Source organism: Dromaius novaehollandiae, chromosome 6, assembly GCF_036370855.1.
Source record: "Dromaius novaehollandiae isolate bDroNov1 chromosome 6, bDroNov1.hap1, whole genome shotgun sequence".
In the NCBI taxonomy this organism is placed as follows: Eukaryota; Metazoa; Chordata; class Aves; order Casuariiformes; family Dromaiidae; genus Dromaius; species Dromaius novaehollandiae.
The window spans coordinates 24,578,112-24,592,488 of NC_088103.1; the positions used below are offsets into that span (position 1 = coordinate 24,578,112).

Here is a 14,377-nt window from a genome sequence, read left to right on the forward strand (position 1 = left end):
CCAGTAGTTCAGCAGGCATTTCCCAGTCAAGCAAGAAGTCAAGGGTCTTGGCCAAAAAAACCTGAGAGTTTGGTCAGGGAATTCATAAACGGAAGAACGGGGCATGGTGAAGGCTGTACGAATGGGCGGTAAGCATTGCAGCAGCATGATAGCCCCAGCTTTCTCAAAGTGAATTCTAATTTGGCAGCTTGTAATCTTCCTGCAAAGGCATGCTCATTCCCCTCTCTGCAACGTCTGCCTGCCTGACTTAGCAGCCCACTGCCATGTGATCCTGCTTGGGCGAGAGGAGGGGAGGGAAGGACTGTTTCAGCCTCTGGGCAAGCTCGCTCTTACAGATCATTGAGTTTGTAAAATGTGTTTGCTAATGTTAATTACAAAGTTGTTAACTTTATAGCTACCCCATGTGCATTTAATTATCTGTGAGTAGGACGCTGCCCAGGACAGTTCTAGCTGGATGCGCAGTCATGTAAAACTGTGCAGTGGCTTTGAGTTAAAACAGTCCAATTATTTTTCAAGGCCCTGTTTAAATGAGGTGGCAGGACATATGTGACGGACACTTCTGCTGTTGTACTGATTGATGAGTGCCACTGACAACATGGCCGAGGAAAGCAGCAAGATTGCAAGGATAGGAAAGCAGTGATCTAACTACTCATCCGTCTTAGGGTTTGATATTATTGCCTATCACTCTATGTTAAGTCCATTGTAAATGGTTCTAGGGGACTTTGTGCGGTGTTTGGTTCTTCTCCTTTTTTGGAGGTAAAATTCTGCTTGGGGAACAATTGCCTGTTTATTTGGAGATTTGATAGCTGCTGGAGATGTTTGTACTGGGAACATGATAGCACAGGGCTCTGCTTTAATACCTAAAGACAGTCAGGGTGTTGCATCATGTGGTCCCTCCTGGTTGTTCTCCATTGAGCGTACTTTATCCTCTCAGCTGTCTTCTTCTGGGTTTTGGTTACTGTGTTGTCCCAAATGCAGCTGGCCTCGGTGGTCAAAAATGCAACATAGTCTTTGCTGCTGAGGCGGGATCCTTTCCTGACTCCACAGACTAAGGGTCAAGACCTTAAAATGGAAGATGTCAGGAGGAGGCGTTGAGGGGTGATGGAGCAGGCTTTTTGTATCTGTTGGAGCTTGTGCTTCATCTTTCCATTCAACTTGGGATACTGGAAATCAGCAGGGAGGGCAGCCTGAGTGCATGGTCAGCTCTCCTTCCTCACAGAAGGGAAGAGCATCTCTACTGAGGTGGAGGAGGTGGAAGGCACTTGGGAAGACTAATGTCACCTGGCCCTATAGCGTGGCCTGGGCTTCCTGCACCTTGGTGGGCAACCTCTGTCAGTAAGGCTCGACGGTATAATCGCTCAGCAAGTCAGCAAGGTTGACAAATACAATCAGGCCAGAGTTGGGAATTTTTTCCTTTCTCTGTGTGGCTCTATAGGTATTTGGCTGAGTACGAAGGGGAAAGTCATGTGTGCTTCAATGCCACCAGCTCTGGGGTCCAGCCTCCGCGCTCTGCAGTCTTCGCTCGTTAGGGGATCGGTTGCACGCAGCAGCCTTCCTGGCAAGGGTTTCTGGTCTGCTAGTGCAGCCGCTCTGCCGGCTGGGGCGTCGGGCGCAGCCCCGGCCGTGGGCGTGCCTGCCTGCTCCAAATTTTCTAGAGAAGTCTTTCCAGTTCTTCTTTTCTGCTTACTATCACGGAGACACCTTATGAGAGCATAGATCCTTTGTGATTTTAATTTCCTATCTGATTGATTTTGAACGATTTTTTCATGGAGCTCCACATCTCTTCTGATAGTCTACAAAATGTTCTCAGACCTGCATTTGGGGTGGCAGCAGGGTCGTGCCTGGAGGGATTTTACAGCCGTGGATCTGAGCCCACGTCAGAGATTTCAATTCCTCTGACGGTAGTGACAGTGGGGACTTTATTTGTGACCATGCTGTGAATGCTAAAAGTGTACATGGTAGGAAGAATTCATGGAAGGAAAAATCTGTAAGGGATATTAAATGCCAAGGCAGTATCTCTGCTGTAGAAGGCGCTTAAGCTGCAAATAGCTGGAGGCTGGGAAAGTGCTTTAGAGAAGTATCACTCTACGCTCTTGTGCTCTTTCCCAGACCTGAACAAACCTTATATGTACGTGTTCAGTATCATGCAACTCTCCTCTCTTTTAATGTTAGCTGAGTGGTTAAGTTTTCCTTATCTTTGGCTGTACTTATGATTATTTAAGAGAAGTATAAATGTAGAGAATTGAAAGGACTTTAACACTTCTGGTAAAGGAAATGCTGTTTGCACTGTATACTCGATTGTGAATATCAACAGCATTCCCATGTTTCCTGTTTCGGTATTTTCCTTAATGATGGTAACAGTCCAAAAATACTTCAGATCAGATTGTAGGCAGGAAATCTAGTCTAACACATGTCACTGTTAAAAATGGATCAAATTACTAGCAGAAGAAAACACGCCCGGGCTGCTTTTTCACCCAAAGGGGTGAATTTATCGCTGGTAGAAATCTGTTAATTTTCTAGGAGCTAAAAGCAGCCCTGAGTTGTTTTCTCTGAATGTGCTTTTCTAAGTGGCATTGCCAGGTGCTCTGCTGTTTGGCGTGTGAACAGAGTTAAGGGTCTGTCTTCTGCCCCAAGAACGGGTGTTCGGCAATGTTGGCGCATTCACCGAATTCCAGCTGGCCTCGGCGTGCCCGGCGGAGCACCACTCCTTTCTCAGCCTGTTTGTTCATCCATTTTGCTCTTTGTTTCAGGCCAGAGTGTGCTTTTAGGAATGCAGTTCCCAAGAAACCAAAGCAAAGGTCCCGATATTGTCTTGACTGGTATATGATCAAGCTCTACGCCTTGATTTTGCTTAGTATACTTAAAAAGACTGACCCAGAGCCGGCTGCCTACTCCAGCAGACTCAAAACCACATGATGATATGGACATAGAGTTTATATTGCCAAACTGAGAATTTCACAGGCAGAGTTTTGAGCCTCTCCCGTTCACTGGAAAAAGGAAGTTTTGGATGTTGAGTCTTTGAGAAGAGCTCTTTTCCTTTTTTAATTAGGGTGTGTACGTCTTCATGCTGAAATGCTGGGGTCAAGCAAAATCTTCCCCCAGGCTGCATCCGGTCCAAGGGGACCTCTGATTTTCCTGTAACAGGGGGTAAACAGCAAGACATGCCCAGCAAACTGGAGAAAGCTATCAACTTGCCTCGGGAACATAGTGTGTTTTGGGAAGGAAACTCACTTTGACAGGAGAGCACTCAAAGGGAAAGCTCAGGAGGAACAAACTCTCCTACCGCAAAATTCACCTGCTAGACAGAAAGTCCAGGCATCCCCAGTATCACTGGCAATGCGCGTGATGAATTTGGCGCACACAGCTCTGTGTAGCCAGAGCTGTAGAGTAAAACAGATTAACAACACAGCCAAACACAACACAGCCAAACAGGCAGGCTATTAGCAGCATGGATGAATGTTAATTATAAAACAAATGGCTTTTCCCTTAAGTCTGTAGTCACCAAATGGGTAGTGGAGTTGTGCTCGTATGCAGCTGTGGGCAACTTGAAGGTGGATTGTGTCTGTTCTGTTAACAAAAACAAGCGTTCCTGCAGTGAGCCGACCCTTCCTGCCGTGACCGGAGGCAGGTTGGGGGCGGTAAGATGAGAGGAATATTTGTGCAAAGGGATTGCAAACATGTCATCTCTTGTTCCACTCCCACTGTCCTTTTCTTCAGATTTCAAGCTGCTCTTCTGCAGCTTGGCTGCCAGCGTAAAATATATTACTATACCTTTTGTGTTTGCAAAACCAGTCTGTTACTCTGCTGAAAGTGATGCCAATGAGTGAAGCTGTGCATTTGTTCTTTAAAAACTGCCAGGATCAGGGAAGTCAGACCTGCTAACAGCATACGTTAAATGCGTTGTCAGAAAGGCTCAGGAAAGTGAAAAGGAGAGAGAGAAATGTCCTCCGTGTTTTATTCGGCAGGTTTGGCTGCACAGGAGGCTCCCCGTCCGTGTGCCATGTGTTACCGATTTTCAGCTGTGCAGACAAGCTGTGCAAAGCCAAAGGCTTGAATTTGTGTTCTAGGAAATCTGTGGAGTCCGTTGACTCACTTAGGTTTGTTTTTTGCTTCCCTGCCAGCGAGAATTTTCCAGCTCTGTCATCTTACTAATAATTCTTTTGGCCCTGGGAAAAGCCCGACGCTCTGCGTGCAGCTATATATGGGCATGACCCGTAGCGGCTGCCCACGAGCTCTCGGGCTGGCTCGGTGCTACGCAGCCCTCCCGGGGGCATGCCGGGAGCTTTTACTGATGACTGGTGCATTCGAAGTTATTCTGCAAATAAAGCCTGTGGCTTGCCATATTTTTACAGCTTCTTTCTAGGAGGCAAAAGTAGTTTACTCTAGAGCTGACTGGTGGAAGAACAGTGCAAGTCTGAGCTGTCAGGTGTGTTAAGACTTCATAGCTTTGTAATGAAGTTGCTTGTGCTGCACTTTCGTTGCTTGCTTTGCATAGCCAGGGTTGCATCCAGGCCTTTCGTCTCTAGGGGCTGTATGAAAAGAGCCCTGAAATGCAAGGAGCAGAGGCCTCTGCATAAAGAAATAGATCTGAGTACTCTTGTCCCCAGTAAGCTCTCAGTAGTGTTGTTGTTAGACCTGGCGATCGGTTGCACGCAGCCCGAGTACAGTTATTAAACAGGCTCTGCTTGCCAAAGTGAGCCTGCCCGTTGATGGAAGGCTTGCCAGAAGTGGCCGCTCACGTTTAAATCCAAGGGTAGGTGCTTTGCAGCTGCTGCAGTTAAAAGGCTGGTTAAACAGGTACCTTTCTTTTTCAGTAGCCTGAAAGCTCGTGTTGGTAGTCACTGACCATGGTTAAAATGCCTGTCTAAAACTCGGGAGGCCTTTGTAAGAGACCTTCCTTAGGTCTTCCCTCATTTTTCAGCTATCTGTGCAAAAATGGGTTTGATGGATACCAAACCTTGTGTTGCGCAAGAAGCTTTCCCATATTTACGGTTTTAGTTGCTTCTTTGGTATCTCACGGTCATGTCCAGTCCAGTGTTTGAAATGGGAATGTAAATGTGCCTCTCTCCTTCTCTCTGCACTTATTTACGCAGTTCCTGACGCACGGAGTTAGAACCTCGTTTTCCAGCCCTGAATTTTCCCTCGAAGCTGTGGCCCCGGCTCTGCATGCGGAACATTGGTAGCAAAATCTAGGCACTTGTGGTGTTTATGTTACCCCATGTTCAAGCCAGGCTTCTTGAAAAATGTTATGTTTTATAAATATCTCTCCAGATTCCTGTGTGACTTGCATGCAATTTCCCTCCTCTCCTTCCTACCAGTTCCTCACAGTCCAAGCTAGCTGCTTCTACGCATGTGTTTTAGCATCAGAGAAAATTCCTTCTTATCTGAGGTCTTCGTTTCTGCCTGGATGAAGCAGCAAATGCATGGCTCCTTCCCTGGCCCTGTCACGGTTGCTCTCTCTCATGTGGCATGGAAATGTAAACTGCAAACGTGGTGAAGTTTGTACTATCCATTAATTAGCCTGGCACTTGTTCCCTGGCTTGTCTGAGTGTAATGGTTTTTGCCTTCTCTTTCTGCACCAGCTGGTTGAATGTTGCTCTCTGATGGAGTCTTGTTTGAAAGACTATGCAATAGAAACCCACACTCTTAAAAAGAAATTCTCAGCAATTTAAGCAGAAGTCTACGAGATGCTAAGGGGACGTTGTGGGATCCCTGGGCGGCGGGTGCAATTCCCCGCAGGCAGCGGGAAGGCTGGTCCGGCAGCCCTGCTGGCGGCGGATGGCCCGGGACGGTGTTTCCCTCTCGGTGCTCCCCGGCGGGCAGCGGCGCGGTGGGAGAGGGCACTCGGCTGGCCGGCCCGCGGGAGCCAAGCTGTCTGCTCTTTGCACCGTGTCTGGGGCCTTAAATGGCCCGTGGCGAGGGCGACCAGCGGGCTCTGCTGCAGCTGCTGTGCAGACAAAGGGGAGCTTTATCCTCCCCGGCCTTAGCGGGATAACCGCCCGGACTATTTAACCTTTCTGTTTGGATAACTTTTAACTTGGCTAGAAAGTAAAGCCTGCAGTGACCTTGCTGCTTCCATTTATATCCAGTGACAAATCAGAATGGCAGCAGACTTGGAAACAAACATGTATTTTTGCATTCCTATTAAAAGGGGAGAAAAATCTGGTCAAAACCCCATTGGCTGCAGTAGTTGGCCAGCGCCGCTTCCCCTAATCTGGAGACCAGTGTGCTGCGCTGCCTCGCGCGTGGTGAGCGAGGGCCCCAGGTCTCGGCAGGAAGGCTTTTGCCCATACGCGTTGCCTTGCCCTGGGCATATATTTGCAGGCTGAATAAGGTGAAAAAGAAAATGCATAAGGAAATGCTGCCTCAAAAGCAGCTAGAATTGGCACCGGGGGCTGCGTGCAAGAAATAAGCCAAACCATTTGAAGTGTTTAGTGCTTTCTGGAGCTGCGCTTTCCTCTCCAGGCAGTGCCCACTTGCTTACAGCCTGGCTGGCAGGTTATTTGAATTCCCCATGCTTTGCTGTGGGCCCTGGTTCATTTTTCTGGTTTTTGCTTTTTTCAGGTGAGATGAATACTTGATCGCATTGGCTGCGATTTGGTGAGGCTGGAGAGCTGTAATCTGAGTAAAACCTCTGATTCCTTAAGCACCTTAAAGCACTGGTTGCTGGAAGCAGGGGGAATGATGGTTTTGTGCTCGCCTTGTGTACATTGTATGTCCACTAATGGCGGTTGTGGGAGACAACAGATTGTCATAGATCTGATCCCGTGCAGCCATTACATTTATATGTGTTAGTCCTGCGGTGCCCCAGCTCATCAGATGCCCGGGTTCAGATAAGGCAGGTTGTCGGGTGTTAGTGCTGCAGCTGGGCTCGCAGGAAGCGATAGTCTGGAGCCAAAGGCTTGCTGTAGCTGAATCACAGCTTGCAAAGGATCGTACCTGGTGTGAGCTGTGTCTTTGCATTTCTCCATGAAGGGAGGTGCAGCACACCAGACTTCATTCAGAGGTTTTACTGTGTAAAGTCCAGAGTGCAATAGATGCAATAGCAGGTAAATAAATGCCATATAAAAGTTCTGCCTCCCGTCTCCTCCCACTGAGCTACCCTTTAGATTTAAATTTTAAAATACTATTTATGCAGTAAATGTCTAAAATGTATGCATGCATCACAGTTAAGTTTCGGTTGTTTTTTTTTAAAAAAGTGCGTTGGAGGGCTTTTAGAGGAATGATGTGGACCAGACTGGATTTTAGCATGGATAGCTCTAGTCCCCGTTTCTCCTTCCTTGTCGGTTTTATCTGCCTTTTATGTTTAAAGTCTCTTGCAAGTCATCCAGTTAATTCCCAGTGGAAGCATGCTTGTTCTGCTAAGCGAATACTTACACCACAGCTGGCCGTGGACCCACAGATATGTAAGTCCATCTATCTGCAGTTGCAGATTCTACAAAGGATTCTGTCAAAACAGGACGTGGTTTTCAAAACTCATCCTAAGAGTTTATCAGCTGTCTAGTTGCCACGTTAGGCAATACTTAGCAATGAGCAATGGTTTTCATTCAGCGATACTGCAGTCACTCGTTCCCTACTACTAAGAAGTTTGTGGAAAGTAGCAGTAGTAGTCCAAAAGGAGTCCCTCCTAAAGGCTAACTATCCTACTTACGAGAAACTTAGGTAGTGTGTGTTTCCTGGAAAGTATCTTGAGCGGATCTAAGTACTGTACTTCTTTCTCATTGCTCGTTTGTCTGTTGTTCTTTGGGGTCGTAGCAAAACTCCAGAGTGACGATGAAAAAGCAGTTGTTTTTGGTCACAGATCTTGACTTGTGTTTCAGGCTGTTGTGAGTAATTGGATCAGACTGCAGATTGGCAACAGTTATGCAGACTTTCTCCTTGGGCATATTACGTTGTCTCTGTTCTTAGACTTATTACAGGCTTGGACCTGTCCTTTCATAACACCCAAAAACCTCTGTTTGTTCAGCATGGACATCACTGTATAAATAAGAAGAGAATTCTAGAGGCCAAAAGTAAAAAAATATATCCAACTTGTACAAGGCAGCTCAGCTTCAAGGAGGACACATTCTCTGTATGTTCAGTACGGAGAAGAGTTGTTCCACTTCCCTGCTACCCAGGAAAGTTGAAACACTCAGTAATCCAAGTTGTCCCACTTAAGTTAAAGGATGCGCATATAGGGGGATATTTCCAGCTTCTGTTGTTGGATGCCCTGAGCTGGAGCCCATGCTTGTGGTGCAGCCAGCAGAGTCCCAACGGGCGATCCAGGAGGATCACTGCTAAGATCCTACCTTTCTCCAGGGACCTCCTGCAACATAACTGAGACCTCTAAGTTACATGCCTGTAATGAGTCTGGATTCCCTCCGAGTATGGATACAAAAGGCTGGGGGAATGTTTTTAACTGATAAACTTTAAATCCTTTAATAATGATAACAATGCCCTGTGATGAAAGTAGACTATTAAACTATTAAAAATTGTTGTATTGCAGAACAGAGTCAAAAGTCTGGTCACCACTTGTAACTGAGGAGGGAAAGACACATCCTTACAAGATGAATCTGGCCTCTCAGCCCCAGGTAAGTAACAACGTATCTGCATGCTCTTGTTCCCCGCTTACTCCTGTCCCCCCGGGCCAGAGCGGTTTCTGGCCTGATCCTCCAAAGGAGCTGAGCATGTATCACTCCATTGGTTGCACTGGGACTAGTGCATGCTCAATACCTCCCCGAAATCCTGTGGCCCTTGGAAACCTTCGGAGAGCAAAGAGGCTCTCGTGGTCAGGAGGAGGCCTGCTGCCATGGAGAGCTAATCCGAATACCTTACCAAGGGTAAGCTGTTTTGGCTCCGAGGTGACATCTGCTGATGTGTGCGTACACCCCGACCTAAGGGGCGCAGAAGGCACTGTGTAGGTGTGGCTTAGTGCAAACCATAAATTACCACTACCATTGCTAATCCTCTTGATTTACGTAGATAAGAAAGGTCTTGAGAGAGGAGGAAAAGGATTCACTCTTACAGTGTTTTCTGTTTTCTTTTTCTTGTTTTGTCTTGGGCTTTTTTTTATAAATATCAAGGCTCTTACTAGCAGTCTAGCCCTGGAGAAAAGGGAAGAGAAACACATCAGCCTTTTCTATTCTTTATCTGTATGGCAGATCTTATAGCCTCTGTCTAGGAGATTAGTTTTGTAACGTGTTAGTGGCCTTGCTTCACTGGTCTGCTGCCTCTATCAGGTAAATGTAGTAATAACTGTGACCTGTGCAAGGGCATTGCCTGGGCTAGGTTTAGAGGATTATGCTGCACAAATCTATAATAACTACACTAAAATCAGTGGTATTACTCTGGATTTTTACTGGGATAATGACTTGGATTCTGGCCCTAGTGCATCTGCCCTGTGAGTCTTTCTAGCAAAATGAGTAGAGATAAAAATAAATTGACTTTGCAACCAATTAAGTGCTAATATGTCTGTCTGGGATGGAAAGGACCTGAATCTAAGACAGCATATGTGCAGCGATGCCTTGCCTGGACCTTGGCCTGGGATCTGTCCGTGCTGCCTTTCACGCTAGGCTGCTGTGTGTTGCTTGGCACTAGACCGTGGTGCTGCCTTCTCCAGGTCTTTTGTAACGTAGCCAAGGCACAATGCGAGACTGAGCCATCTGGATGTAGGTTGGGCTGGGGGTGTGCAATGACGCCAGCCTGTGACATAGCTGGAGCTGGGATCTGGTTTGTCTTCTGCAGCCCAAGCCCTGCAGAAGTTCTGGAAACCTTGAGACTTGGCAGCCATCCCTTGCTGAAGGAGCAGGGAACTGTTGAACCTTTGAATACAACCTCATCTAGTGCTGTCCTAAAAGGCAAAGACTACCCTGTCCCCTGCCAGCACTTTGTCTCAGAGTGAAAAAGGGGCTTTGTAAAAGCTGATGTTGGCAGGTAAACCTGCCTGTGCAGTTACTTTGGCATGGGATTTCACTGCTAAGTAAATGACTGAAATATTCTAGAAATGTATTCTGAATAGATCCAGGAGTGGGTTTCTTCTGGACTCTGTGCTGAAATGCTCTGAATTCTCTGCATATAGAGGAAGGGATGTGTGCGCTTCTGAGGTGCAAGCTGGGCAGCACTGCAAGGCAAAGACAGAGGTGGTCCAGCTGTAGGACCTATTGCCCGTCACTGAAACAGGAAATTCATCCGGTCCTATGGAAATCAAAGAGAAAGCCCCCACTGGTTTTGAATGTGCATATCACCTCCGGGCTGCAACCCTGATCCTCCTGGGTGGTCCTTGGAACAACATTGAGAGGATCAGGAAGAACTGGCTATAGAAATCTCCTAATGCCTGGCTCTAGGCAAACCTAGAAACAGGCATTTGCTGTGGTCCAAAATCTAAACCTAGGTGACCGATCTGATGAGGCCAGCCCTCAGCTAATGTTAATGTGTCTGGCAGAATTTAGGTAGAAACAGCCCTGCAAAACATCCTCTCCTACTGTCTTGCACTGATCCTTACTGCAGTGCCAGTCGGGATGACAGATGGGACCCTGAATATTGCATGAGACATTAGGGCATTGAAGTCTCTGCATAGGCACCTTCCCCCTACCCCAACCCAGCCTAGGTTGGACATCCACTGGGGCTCAAATACTAAACATAGGCTATTTTAGTCCACTGGTATCGCCTTTTAGCTTAGCTGGTTTGCTCTGGCAGAATTCAGCAAGTAGCTTAGGTTCAGGAAACTTCTTTTCTGTGAACCCTGTTCTAGTCTTAACCCTAATTAATGGCTGTCCTTCAGTCAAGTGCCCTCGAGATGAAGGGTTTGAATGTGAGCCAGCCCTGGACTATTTCAGTGAGCCTATCACAACGCAGCAAGAAACGTGGGTGCTGAGGGATTAATCTTCATACTAGTCTTAGTCATAGGTCATGCCCTGCTTTCTAAAATCCAAGCATAGGCATCCGGAAAGAGCATTGGGAAGGGCAGACCGTGCAGGATTTGACAATAATTCTGGCTGTGGAGCACATCCTCTCCTAAACCCTAACCTTAGTCCTAATCCTAGCTTTAGTTTTGGCTATAATATAGGGATCCCAGTGGTGCCAGGAGGCAAGTGTGGCACAACTGGATTTGTTGTACAAAGAGCTCAGCTGACTTCAGCAGCAGGATTTGGTGAGAAACTGACTGCAGAGTGATTCCTGTTACAAACCCTGTCCCTGAGCAGAGTGACCCTGGTTTTAATCTCACTCTAGGCACTAACTGCTGCCTGAAAATTAGGCACCGAGCCCTTGTGATTGCTGATACTTGGAGAGTTTGTATTTCCTGGTGTAAAAGGAACAGAGTCGAGCTTGGTCAGTCTGGTCTTCAGAGATGTTTTGTCTTTCCTTTTCTCTCCGAGTTTGAAATGCAGCCAGCGAAGTCCCACGCTGTGGCCTACGTGAACGAAGGAGCTGGGTGGATGGTGCCTGCTGTTGCTCAGGGCGAGGGCTTTCTGCTAGATGCCGTTGTGCTGCCGTGTGCTCGCACGGGAAGTGGCAGCGTGAGGGAAGATGTCCGTCTCGTGTCTCCAAACCTCAGCTCCCATTTACCCTCCCTGCTTACCAGTGCCGGACCGTCCCAGGCCAGTGTGCCAAGAAGTGTCATGACCAACATCAGGTCTTAAAGGCTTATTTAAATACACACCCGTTTCCTTTCTCAGTAACTGACTGCAGCAAGTAACGTTTTGTGGTGGAGTCCGTCTGCTCTGAACGTGATGTCAGCGGAGCGAGCTGATTTCTGCCAGAACCGTGGCAAGCTGTCGGCTGTGCTGATTTGGGCTGCGTCTCTGGGCTACTGCCAGAGATTTCAGTCAGGCCTGCTGCGAATAACCAGCACAGCAGCAGCGGGCAGGACATGCTGTGTACGCCGGTGTGGCAAACTGCTATGAATTTTACCGCAAAGATGCTGATCTCATTTTCCGGCAGGGCTGGCGAAAGTCAGGAGCAGAGCTGAATCTTTGAAGGCGAAGGCAGTGCTGTCTGAACTGTTCAGGTTTTTCTAACTCACTTGCCAGTGAAAGCAATACATTTGCTTTGCTTGGCAACACTCTTATCCTGAACACTTACTAATTCACTTACCAAGCAAACAGGACACACTGAATCCTGTAGTTCATTTAGGGCCTGATCCAGGGTCCACCAAAGATGATTCTCACTGTTCTTGAGCACATTCCTTGAATGCAGAAGTATGTATTTATACATGTGGATAGCGTTACTGCAGGCGCAAAGCAAAAAATGCGCTAAAGCCTTTGTTGTAGAGATCGAATTGTAATTATCCAAATAGTTTTCCCCCTTTCTTGAAATTCAGTACTGTTTAATGGTTTTCCCCCACCTTCAGTGTCTCAACTGAAATTTCTCACAGCACTATGTCCATCTTCTTTTCCTGTTCCCATTTTATTTTTACAGTTAAATAGCTAAAGTCTTTGCAAAAGATCTTGAAAAAGAAATTAATTTTCAATGGGTGTCGAGCTATACGACTAAAGACAATTTAAGATCACTACCTAGACCCTTTCTACCCCATTAGGCTTTTTGTTTACTTCTCTAAGCCTTTCGGAGGCTGATCCTTGGTGGAGTGTTGCATCCTTCTGTACCAGTATTTTCCCGAGTTTGGAATGCAAGTTCAAGATATTTTATGCGCTGTTGAGAAAAAGCCGTTCCCCTGCCTCCCATGCATTCCCTGCAGTCCTGAGTCCCGAGGCTGACTTCATCGTCTAACCTGACCTTTGGAAAGGAAGGAGCTGTAGCTTTAATACTATTTCGTTATGATTATCATTATCCCTCTAAATTAGTTTAGACTGAAGCAAGAGTGATGATAAAATTGCGTTTCAGGGCAAGGCATGACAGCTTGTCGGCGGCGAGGGCCCAGCAGGCCGAGCCGGCTTTGTTTTGGGTGCGACCATGGCAACGCTGGAGGAAGGAAATGACGGAGGCTTCGTGGTGAATTTTCTCAATTATTTCACTTGCACTTCTCACCCAGCGCATCAGGATGATGGCTCCGTGTCATTTTCCCATGGAGAACTTTTCCTCGCCGCAGCGGGAAAAATTAAAGTAACATGTCTGCCTGCCACTTCTGCTTCACTTTTCTCCAGAAAAGTGGTCACAGCAGGAAAGAGCAAATTACTTCAGTGATTAAGATAATTTTAGTGCTTGTGACACTGACCAGATCTCTGCCTAACTTTCATGCTCTGCCACATATAATGTTACCCTCCGGTAACATCTAGATCCAGACCCTTTGAGGCATGTAGCTGATGCTGGCCTAGGTGGCCGTGTCACCCAGGGGTAGATGAGCCATAAAGGTCCTTGTCGCTCAGGCTGTGCCTCGTCGGACCCAGGCTTTTCTGGAGAAGGTCTTTCTCCTGTGGTTGTATGACACAGAGATCGCCGGGGCCTGGCTCTGTGGCTGAGCCCTTTGAACTCATGGGAGAAACGAGGGGAGCGAGCCCAGCCCGGAGGCTGGTGGGCATCAGCAGGGGCTCCCGCGGGCGCATTCCCCGCTTGCAGCGAGGCACGGGCATTAGCACAGTCCCCCGCAGCAACGGCAGTGAAAACTCGTGGTTTGAGATAAATAGGTCAGCTTTTCTCTAACCACAAAAGATACGGGCTGTCAGACTCAAGAACGGATTTTTTTTTAGTGAGAAACAACCTCCAGGCACGCAGCCGGGGAAGTTTAGGAGGTGAATCACGGCATTTGTGGGATGACGGAAGCAGACAGCTACTTTTCTCTTCCCAAGGCTTCTTGTGAGGTTGCCCGCCCGCCCGCCCGCCCGTCCTTGAGGAGTGATGTAATTGTTTCCGTCTTGTGTATTTTATCTCCCTGGATACCAAGGAGGCCGGGGCTATAGAAACTGGGTGTGAGCCTGGCCTAGCCTTTGATAAGGCCTGGGTGCGTGGGCAGTGTATGAAGCAACAGGTATATAGAGCAGCGATGTCCAATCTGGGATGCGTTGCTCCCCCTGGTTTTGGATACGGGGCCGTGACAGCACGGACGTGGGATGCTGGCGGGGAGCGGAGGTGGGAGGGCAGCCTCCTGCTGCCGCCCGCCCCCGTCGCCTCCGCACAAGGACTAAACCCCAAACCCACCCTGATTTCTGACCGGATTTCAAAGCATTTCATAAGATTTTTTCCCATAGCTTAAAACCCCAAAGCAACAACAGTGAGAGAGGTGAAAGCAAAGGCACTTGCAGTGTTTGTAATCGTAGCTGCTGGAGCACAGACCCGTGTAGCAGGAAGACTTGGCCACAAAAATGTCGTCTCTGGAGCTCTTGCTGGCACGAGCAGCCTGCCCAGCTGCGTTGCCATGCGGGCACCAGCTCCGCGCGGGCAAGGAGCGGCTGGGGCCAGGCTGCCGCTGCGGGAGTGGGGCGCTCCGGCTCGCCGGGGCTTGGTT

At 47.9% G+C, this 14,377-nt stretch overlaps 1 protein-coding gene across 3 annotated transcripts in view; it reads left to right on the forward strand.

Annotated features, from left to right (window-relative positions):
- Nucleotides 1-14,377, forward strand: part of PDLIM1 (PDZ and LIM domain 1) — a 43,222-nt gene that overhangs the window by 12,458 nt on the left and 16,387 nt on the right. For all 3 annotated transcript variants that reach the window (XM_026094930.2, XM_064513934.1, XM_026094929.2), the window contains exon 3: nt 8,486-8,570. In XM_026094930.2, the coding sequence (XP_025950715.1) occupies nt 8,486-8,570 (85 nt within the window). The remainder of the gene's footprint in view (nt 1-8,485; nt 8,571-14,377) is intronic.